Source organism: Carex rostrata, chromosome 19 (genome assembly GCF_964058835.1).
Source record: "Carex rostrata chromosome 19, lpCarRost1.2, whole genome shotgun sequence".
Taxonomy (NCBI): domain Eukaryota; kingdom Viridiplantae; phylum Streptophyta; class Magnoliopsida; order Poales; family Cyperaceae; genus Carex; species Carex rostrata.
In genome coordinates this window covers 9,267,597-9,278,214 of record NC_135936.1, presented here as the reverse complement: position 1 = coordinate 9,278,214, position 10,618 = coordinate 9,267,597, and the positions used below count along the sequence as shown (strand labels likewise).

The 10,618-nt window shown below is 33.5% G+C and overlaps 1 protein-coding gene across 4 annotated transcripts; it reads right to left on the bottom strand.

The window, feature by feature from the left end:
- Positions 1-4,225: 4,225 nt before the first annotated feature.
- Positions 4,226-8,202, bottom strand: LOC144571565 (beta-1,2-xylosyltransferase XYXT1-like). Of its 4 annotated transcripts, none has more exons than XM_078320901.1 (7): positions 7,699-8,202; positions 7,551-7,601; positions 7,317-7,469; positions 7,123-7,227; positions 6,638-6,754; positions 5,691-5,807; positions 4,226-5,561 (listed from the first exon to the last, which is right to left on the bottom strand). In XM_078320901.1, exons 1-7 carry the CDS (start codon positions 7,829-7,831, stop codon positions 4,390-4,392), a joined length of 1,848 nt encoding a protein of 615 aa, XP_078177027.1. In that variant the 5' UTR covers positions 7,832-8,202; the 3' UTR covers positions 4,226-4,389. The 4 variants fall into 4 exon arrangements, with proteins under 4 accessions (XP_078177027.1, XP_078177028.1, XP_078177029.1 ...); XM_078320902.1 differs by having other exon boundaries at positions 7,551-7,598; positions 7,699-8,122; XM_078320903.1 differs by having other exon boundaries at positions 7,347-7,469; positions 7,699-7,974.
- Positions 8,203-10,618: the final 2,416 nt, after the last annotated feature.

Below are 10,618 nucleotides of genomic sequence, written 5' to 3'. Positions count from 1 at the left end.
TGCTTATGTCCTGCAAAAGTTATGTATTTCAACAATATGTATAATTATGTATTATGGGTTTGAGATTACATGTGCGAAATTCGAATTATTGTTTTTTTGTGTGTGTGTGTGTGTATATTTAAGTTAAAAACTTAATTCCATATTATCTCCAAAAAGAAAAAAAATTAAGTTGTACCAATTAAGTTGACTCATATAAATTAATAATTGATATATAGGTATGGAGTTCTTTGAATTATGCATTTATGCAACAATTAGCTTTATGTTTGATCCAAACTCAGGTGATTAATTTGTCGTTGTATAGCATAAATCAATTAACATTTCCACTCTGCTGAAAATTTCAAATTGCCTTAGAAATAAAAAAAAAGAGATAATATTATTGACTCCATGTGAATATTTTCTTGCTATGCAGTCTCTTCAATTAATGTTGCAAAATTCAGAAACAAGTTGTACCATTATGTTTATTATTATATATAATCGGTATTTTAAAATAGTTTTGCTTATTGTAAGAGTGCATGAATTATTGTTAGAAAAGTTGGACCATCCCTATTTTGATAAATAGTAGGTTGCATTTATTGAGCATGCACTTGCTTGATTATTAGTGCGACTAAAAAATACAGTTTGGTAGCATTAGATAAGAGTGTGCCAAGCTAGCACAAGTACAAAAATATTCATTAAGTATCTAAACTTAATTATTTAAAAGAACTAGACGAGTGGGTCGTTCGTTGGACAAGGAGAGAACCAGTCCAATCTAATAATTATCAAGAAATTAGTTCGATGCATAATTAATGATTGTTTTTTCTAGTTACTATAAAAGGCCTTTCTGAAATAACGTTTAATGAAACTATTTTTCTTTTTTTAGGAATATAGTTATCTTCAAATTTGCTATGTTTAAGTTTGTTGACTTTTACACTGATACAATTATTCGTTGGGGTAAATTTTAAGAAATTTAATCAGATAGTTAATAAATTAATAGATATAATTAATCAGGTTGCAATATTATTCGGATTGTGTACGAGCACTATTTTTAAGCGTATTCCATCTTTATTGTGTATGATTTGAAACCACAGTCCAGATACTCCAAAATTTAAATGATGAATTATTTAACTTGTAAAATTTAAATGATTTGAAACCACAGTCAAGAGCACTATTTTTTGCATTAATTATTTAACTTGTAAAATTTAAATGATGAATATAAATGGAATAGTTAATTAGAAATTTTATCCTTATGAGAAGAAGTATTTTTTTATTTTTTTCTTACAGGCAATCTAATTAGTGGATTAACAATACCCGGGTCGGGTATACCCGACCATACCCGCCCGTGCCCGCCGCCCGGGGTACCCGTGCCCGGGTATGGGTCGGGTACTCGGGTACGCGGGTACGGGCATAAACCGGACCGGACTCGTTTTTTTGGACCAATACCCGACCATACCCTACCCGAGTTTACCCGTACCCGACTATACCCGTACCCTAGTACCCGACTATACCCGTACCCTAGTACCCGAGTACCCGTACCCGATACCCGAGTACTGTTCATCCGAATTCAAAATTCAAAAATTCTGTTTTTCCCTCCCAGAAAAAAACAGAAAAAACCAACAAAAAACCAGAAAAAAAAACCAGAAAAAAAAACAGCAAAAAAAAAACAAAAAACAGAAAAAAAAAACCAACAAAAAAACAGAAACAAAAAAACCAGAAAAAAATATAAAAAAATACCCGTACCCGTACCCGCCCTACCCGTCAAGGGTACACGGGTACGGGTATAGGACGGGTAGGGTATGATTTTTGAAAAATATACCCGACCATACCCGTACCCGTATACCCTTGTACCCGTCCTACCCGTACCCGAGACGTACCCGTACCCGTCCCGGGTATACCCGTACCCGCCCGCCCATTAAACCTCTAAATCTAATGGAATAGTTAAATTGCAAAAAAGCTGTCCTAGACGATTTGTTTGTTTGTTTTTTGGCAAATGACACACGCTAACTTTTGATAGCAAAGTCACCTTGACAGCCCCTGTCAAGCTCTCAAAAAAAAAACTTTTGATAGCAAAGTCTTTTTCAGAGTAGTTAAAGGTATATTTTCAATCTTTATATAATAATAGTTTGTCCAAAGGTTTGGTAGGAAAATTGTCATCAAATTAAAGATATGGAAAACAACCCATACACAAACTTATTAGTCCAAATTGTTTGATATTTCAATCAAATATTTATTTATTTATTTAGCTCAAGAGTCCAAACCTTTGCAAATTATTGAGATCAGGCCCTACTACGGCTGCTTTATAATAGGATTTTGCCAATATATAGCTTAGCTAATTCCCAGTGGAGTTATAATTTTCAATTGTTTCGTATCAATCACATTTACATTTATTATCTTTTAAATTAATATGACTGAACCAGCTTGTAATTATATTGATGGTTCTGACTTGTTTTTAAATTGGACCGAACCTTGTAATTATATTCATGGTTATGACTTGTTCAGTGATTGTTATCAATTTGATATTTATTTGGGATTTAATTAGCATACATCACACCGCGGGTATATGCTGTTATAAATAACTACAAACTAGAAAGAAGAAACAAGTTGACAAGAATCCAAAACCCCTGTCAACTTCAAAATTCAAATACAATTCCACAAACTGGAAGCTACTGATTGATATTTTCTAAATTTACCAGGCTAGCTACCAGCATGTCATCTTCTAAATTCTAATTGGGTTCCCATAGCTGTCAATGGTGGGATCGGAATCGGATCACGACTGATCTTGTCAGTATTATTTTATAAATTTGTGGAACATGTCTAATTCGTTCTGTTTTGAATTTTTTATTCATATAATTTATTTGAAGTTTTTAATTTAGTTATTCATTTGTTTTTATGCAACTTAATAACAATTAATGTAATTAATCTTAATAAGTGTTCAATTTTGAGACATGTATTCGACACAAAAAAGTACTATTTTGCCATGTAGGTCAAGCAGTTTATTAGTTTTGATCAATTTATGTGCAATTACGACTAGGGTCGACAAAAAACTTTGTAGCTCGTGGATCAATCGGAACTTGCATCTGACTTAATTGATCGCTAGCAGCTCGTTCGTTTATGATCCGAACTATTAACGAGCCAGCTCGATTTAGGTATGAGTTTGTACGAATTTCTGTTATTTTGTAAAGCTTAATTATGCATGAATTTAATTGTATGAATTTGTATATTTAAATGTATAAAGTTCATGTTAAATCAATTGCTATATTAAGTAAAATGAATTTATGTCATTATCTAATAATATCTAATAGTTTGAATTATGTAAATGTTTAATGGGCTTCATTATATATTTATTTTTGAATTTTTATGATAGTAGCTAATAAAGTCCAGCAAGTTAAAGAGCCATCTCAGTTCAGCTGACTTCTTTGTTAAATAAATACTTAATAAATAGTAAAAAAATTCCAAAAAATGTAAAATTTGATCTGCAAGCACATTTTAACATATCCATTATGTTGAACGGTTTGGATTGACTGTTTGGAATTTGAAAACTTTGAAAATAGAGAGTGAAATTCGGTGTCACCAAAAAAGGGTGTAATTGGATCCCTCCTCTTTGAACATTTTACCCGTTAAACCTTCCTTTTCTAAAGGATTACTTATATTAATTTCTCGTTTAAGATGGTTTTAGTGTTTACTGTTTAACAAAGAAGATCCGCCTAATGCAACCACAATTATGTTTCACATGGACTTCCACCATAAATAAAAAAATTTATTAATAAATACATTAATTTCTAATTTGAGATGAAAACTAGCAAATGCAACTTTAAAAAATATAAAAAAAATTCAATAAATGATCACCTAATAAAGTAATTAATTTCATAAATTCAATGAGTAACCTATACATGAATGACCATTTATTAGTAAAAGATTAAATAATTTTCAGCCGTACGATTAAATTCGACAATAAAACGATTGAATTGAGAATATAGAGTGTAAAACGCAACGATTTGACTGCAAAAGTCCGTCCCAAGTCCCAAGTATGAATAAATACTAAATAGCAATTGGCGTAAGATGTGTCCTAAAGCCCGGTAACATAACAAAGGGCCCATAAATCCATTTTACTCAAAGTCAAAGAGCAATTCTGCTAAGTGCTAACAAGTAACAATCCCCAGTGTCAGTGTCAGTGTCAGTGTTGTGTTATCACTTTTATAACTTAGTTACACTAACCAAGTATGAATAAAACTCACTGAGCATCATAGCATCCATATTTCCAAACTAGTAATTTCTCATCTAAATGAAATGAATCAGCATACCCAAATCCTCCAATCATTATTAATTGTTTTAACTTAACTGTCTATACAGATAGAATATCTCGAAGAATATAATTAATTAACAAACGCAAATTACTCTATACAAGAAATAAAACTACTGTAGGAACCCCAATGCTTGCCAAAGGATTGGCTCAAACCTGTTTATATCAAGCTTTATATCTTGTTTTCCCAGGTACCATTCTGCAACGAGACCCCAATCTCTTTGGTGAATTGCAAGTGGGTCCCTGATCATCTCATGATCTTTCCCAAATTTATCCAACAATGTACTTTCCTCTGCAGTTATACTGTACTCTATATAGTTCAAATTCATATCTACTGCTGGATCACCAAAATCTAATTTTGCCAAATGCTCAATCTTTCCATATGGTACCACTTGTATCAATACCGCATTTGGAGGGAGGAAAAGGCAATTTGTCAACCCGGCACCATGCACTCCAAGCATAACATCAAAGGAATTAACTGTCCTTGCAAAATCAGCAAAACCAATGTCTGGTTTTGGATCAATAACGGTCACCTCAAATCCTAATTTCTCCCCTAATTGTACAATTTCAGGCATATTTACAAACTTCCGGCTACCACCCCTAGAGATAATCATTAGTCTTGGTTTTTTTCCCGGGTTTTTCCCTAATTTTGTGGGGAATTCTCTTTCAAGGTGGTAAACTCTATGGAGGAACTTTGTAAAATCCACCATTGTGTACTTATTTGGTGCTCGAGAAGGATCAATGCTAAATTCTTTGTAACTACCATAACTAACAAGAACACGTGGGTAGCACCTTACCTCATAATCTTGATCAAAATTAATTATATCATACCGTGACAATGCTTTAAATATTTTTTCATACTTGCTGATCCACCATGGCTGGTTGTTGGTTACCAGTAACTGGACTTCTCCGTTGAATTGACGTATTCTTATATATAGAGGGATCAGAATGTCAGTGAAGTCGTGCCAGTAGTTACCCGAAAGTCCACCTAGTGCAATCACAAGTGCCGGGTATTTATTAATCATACCAGAGCACTGGGGGGCGTCTGTGGGTCCCTCAAGGGACTTTACGGTTACAGGCTTAATGCCATCCAAGTACTTGCGAGAGTAGGGTTTTATTTTGTATTCTTGGGTTGGTGTGTTGTTGTGTTGTGGTATGAGAAGTACCACAGATGCACTGCCAATGGTTCGGGCATCACCATTTAAGTCACATAGATCGAATTTACCATCGGATTGATCACATAGTGGCTTTGATGGTTGCGGCTGGCCGAGATTTAGAAATCCATCTGCAAAATACTCTTAAAGCGTTATAATTTGCAAAATTCCCATGAACTATGAGGTTATATCATTCAATATATTTCGGGTCAAATTATTATATATTTTCAGGCATAATAGATAAAGTGAAATTAGCTCACCAAATTGCTTGACTTGATGTTGGTCTGTTTGCTCTCCATTATTAAATTGGTTGAGGCCTTTCTTTAATTTCTCCTTTTCCATATTTTGTTGCCATTCTTCGGGATTCTTAGAATTATCTAAAGAAATAAAAGGGAACAACTTAGAATCAGAATTGGAATAAGACTTTAAGTCATTGGGAAAATAGTTTGAATTTCATTTACAAATATTTCCTATTAAAGGCTACAGATTCTTATAGATTACTATAAAAGATGTAATTTGGAATCCAAAATTGAAGTCAGTAAAACATAAAACCTCATTCTCTTCCTGATCCTGATCATTCCAATTTTGAGTTTGGATATAGTATCAACACTGATCACTTTGAGCTTAATTATTCTTACTATATAGAAACGATGAAACTAAATTGCGAGCCCCAACAATGTGAAATATTTTTCAGAATGCAATAAAAAAAAATGAAATTCCAAAATTCATAAACAGAAATCCAAAGAAGGATTGAATTCATATTCCAGTATAATCAAATATGATGTTGAAATTTATTTGAAGACTAAGCACTAGCAGTGGTGTGTTTCCAAAAAAAAGGAACCGAATCGTTTGCCCCCTTCCTGCCCCCAGAGTCACTGCAGAGTGGGCCCCCATTTTAACTCTAAACCCTTTAACAGTAACCGGGCCCACCCTGCAGTGACTCTGGGGCAGGAGATTTGAAAAATGACATGTGCACAGAGAATGGTAAATACCAATTCCTATTCTGGTCCAGTATTCAATCAAACTGCAATTCCATAATAATCAGAACCTTGAATTATGCTGTTTCTACCATAATCTAAGAGAAAAAATTTCCAAACACAATTTGTGGAGACAACAAGACCAATTGTGATCATCATTCCGTTTTAAATTTAGATACCAACATTGAATCTCATATATTATTTGATAGGAATGCAATAGAACAACATACCGGGTAGTTCGACTTTAATCACATCTCGTATAGGTGACTGTGTCTCTTCTTTATATTCTGTTACATTTATTTTCTGTGTCTCGTCTCCATTTTCTGTCTCCTGCTTTCTTTCTTTTTCTGACAAACCCCCACAGAAATAAGAAAACAAGAAAGAAAAAAAGTTTAAATATTAGTAGTTTATAATTATACACTTCATGAGTTCTGGGTTTTGGATAATTAAATATTTAAATTACATGTGCACCAGATGAATTATCAAGCCAACAAGATCATAAACATACAAAAAATTATGAAAGGATATATGCTGACTGCAATGTCACAAAAACAAACATTTGAATTGTGCAAGTTTTCACCATAATCAAAGAGAATCTCTTTCTAATCCCAGTTATATAGACAGCAAAACCAATTCTGATTACCATTTTAATTCCAAATCTGATTCCTGTATTGAGTATGAAATAAGCTAATAGGAATGCAACAAACCAACATACCGGTCGGTTGAACTTCAATCACATCTCTATTCTGTGTATCTTCTCTATTCTTTATCTCATTTGTTTGCTCTGTTTTCTCTATCTTTTCTTGCTCGCTTTCGTTCCCTGACAAAAGGGCCAACAAAATTACAAGAAATAAGAAAGAGAAACGGGGAATATTAGTAGATTATAAATATGTTTTACTTATTTTTCACCTAGTAGTATGGTTTTATTGTGGTCAATACTCTCATCTTGCTCAGATTTCTCTTGTCCTTTTACCACCACCTCTGGTTCTGGTTCTTCAAAGGTATTCACCGTCTCAAAAGATTCATCCTTTGGGTTTCTCTGTTTTTCTTCCAAGCTATCATCTAAGAGTTCAAGGCGAAAGGAGATATCAATGATTATTTTGTATCAAATAGATAACCCCATAGTGTAAAAGAATTTCGTACCTTTCCCTGAAGGAATTTGTATGACACGAAGAGCATCGTTTCCTGTAGCTACTGCAAAATCAGGGAAAAAAAACAAAAAAATCAAAACACACACGAAAAACAATGTAACAAGAAAAATTCGAGCACAAAATGTGAGAAAAAAAAGTACCTTTAGAAGTATAACTGACAAATTGATTGGACAAGGTAAAATATGTCAACAAAATTAAGAAAGCCCCTAAAATCAATCCATAGCCAAGATAGCTTCGTGAAGAGGTCCGTGTGTTACTCCTCGACCCCTTCATCTTTCCAAAACCCAAAATTTGATTGCTCCAATTCTCTCAACTAAGTCAATTTTTTTAAGATCTCAAAGGAGCCCAAAAGGGAGCATGAAAAGACGACTTTTTGAAGGTTAAGCATGCACAAGGTTATGAGTAGTACAATGATGCACCCATGTTTGTGGCCATCACGATTCACGATTCACGATTCACGATTGAGATTGAGATTTTTCAATTTAAATTTCTATGGTGGGTGGGTGGGTGGGTGGGTTCTAATACTCATTTCATTCCAATTATTTACTTTAGGTTTAGGGTCTAATAATGGTCTATTGAAGTGGAAGATTCTTTATTTTTATTTTATTAAATTTTGAATTTTGGAGTTGAAAAAATCGAGGGAATTAAGATACTTTATCTGAGGAGGTAGGAGTTGTTGAAGGGAGACCGGTTCCTTCATTGACAATACAATTAATACTTTATCCTCTCTAATTGTCAAATCATGCAAGGACGTGTAATATTTTAATTGGTCAATAGTCAATACACTTGTCATCTGTAATTTTCAAATCCATGACAAAGCATGTTGTTTGTCGGTGCATGGTGAATCTATTTCAATTGGACATAGCTTCTGTAGCTTTCCTTTTATTTATTTTGTTCACCTTCTAAATAGCGATTTTTTTTTTTTTAACACATTAAACTTCTTTTCGAAAAATTCTAGGCAGAGAAGCTGCATATATTTTTTAAGTTTGCAATGAAAAATACCATGACGTTCCACGATAAACCTCTCAATTTTATTTAATATTTTGAGTTAGTCGCTCAATTTATTCATCAAATTTATTTGAATTTGGTTAGAATTGGCCAATTGGCTCACTTTGTCTGTATTAGTTTTAAATTATACAGAGATATGACCTATCGGTTTTGTCCGAATTATTCTATAAACACCAGCTCAGTCCTGAGCTTCACATCTTAAGCGATTAATCTCAACATTTTTATTAAAATTATACAATACCATATATATTTGTAAAAATTTGTAAATCTTCAAGACTCATATCATGATCCAATTTGATTAAATCATTGAAGGATCAAATTGAATAAAACAATGGTAAATGGTAAAATATAAAACTGAATACATAAAATAATATTCTTTTTATCTTCAACCCAAACATTATTTATTAAAATTGTCAAAAGTAGTTTATAGATCATATACATAGACGACCTGATATGCATTGTCACACTCCAGATTTTTACCATCTAGAGCATGATTATATAAACATCTTTACATCTTTTTTTGGTCCGTCAACCTACGTCGCCAACACAAATGAAAACAAAATAACAAAACAGAGTCAGCTACAAAGCTCAGTAACCGATTATTTAACGACGCGCTTCTCTATAATTGACTTAATTTAATAACTATTCAAATAAGCCAGATTAATCCATACGAATTCACATTAAATTATGCACCCATATTAAATTTGGAGATATCAAATAATTTGATAAGATATTAAAATTTGATAATCAAACTTTTAAAACTTATTGGATATAATTTGATAATCAAATGCTAATAAAATATTTTTAAAATATTTTAGCATTTGATATTCTTAAAAATAAATTGATCATCTATCATGATTCTTTAATTGTAACATATCATATGGCAGTATGTGTGGTGAGTATATTTTTAATTAAATTTAGACTTGTACACATAAAACATATGTATTTAATCAAAATAAGACAAATTATTTTATTGGAAGGCTGATATTAAATTCGAAATTTCATCTTTCAATCATAGCCCTTGGCGGATCAGAACATCTACGTCCATAATATAAGAATAGAGATTTATAAAGAATTATAAAAGACGAGTTGAATAAGACATTTAAAAAAATAATTGGACCGTTTGCTTTTCTGAGTGGAGCCGACTGGAGATGCTATCAATGTTAATATCAGTAATTGAGTGTTTGTACAGGCTAGAAAACAACCGGCCATTTTTATTAATATCCCTAAAAAAAATAGAAATTTTAAAAATAACCCTGTCTCTCATTTTTTTTTAAAAATGCCCTGACCGCCTGGGCCCAGGGCGGCCCAAAAACCATGTGAGGCGCCAGCCCCTGGGGCGGCCCACAAGACAAATGAGGCGCCACACCCTGGGGCGCCCCATAAGCCAAGTGAGGCGCCACACAGCCGGGCACCCCATATTTAATCTGATTTAAACCCTTCGTTTTCTGCCTCTGTCACTTCCCGATTTGAGAATTTCGCTCGAGGCGAGAAACTGAGTGAATAGGTATGTTTTTTAATTATAATAATTAGTCATTACTGTTGATAATTAGTCATTACTGTAGTTAATTTTGACTGTTGTAATTACTGTAGCGTACTGTACATTTACTGTAGCGGTACATTTACTGTAGCGCACTGTACATTTACTGTATCTGACTGTTGTAATTACTGTATCGTACTGTAGCAAAATTGATGCATGCTTCATGTCTGGCCGTTACGAGGGGAGGCTACTGATAGCATGCGCATATGATGCTGAGAACCAGCTGTTGCCTTTGGCGTTTGCAATTGTTCATAAAGAGGACGGCGAGAACTGGGGATTCTTTATGCAGTTTTTAAGAAGACGGGTGATTGGGGAAGGGAAGTTTTTCTGCGTGATATCAGACCAGCACAAAGGAATAAAATATGTTTTTGATTGTGAAGATTACGGTTGGTCAACACGTACTGGCCAGTGTGTGCACATGTTGTGTATGCAACACGTTGCGGAGAACCTTTCCAAGGCAACCGGGGGCGATGAGTGGGTTCAACAAACATTTAGATGGAATTGCAGAAAGA

What these genes read in the sequence shown, in the direction of transcription:
- LOC144571565 (XM_078320901.1), bottom strand. Translation starts at nt 7,831, where the DNA reads ATGAAGGGGTCGAGGAGTAACACACGGACCTCTTCACGAAGCTATCTT. An exon ending in GATTAAAGTCGAACTACCCG is followed by an intron (nt 5,808 to 6,637) that starts GTATGTTGTTCT and finishes TTATTTCTTTAG; the next exon opens with ATAATTCTAAGAATCCCGAA. An exon ending in ACATCAAGTCAAGCAATTTG is followed by an intron (nt 5,562 to 5,690) that starts GTGAGCTAATTT and finishes AGTATTTTGCAG; the next exon opens with ATGGATTTCTAAATCTCGGC.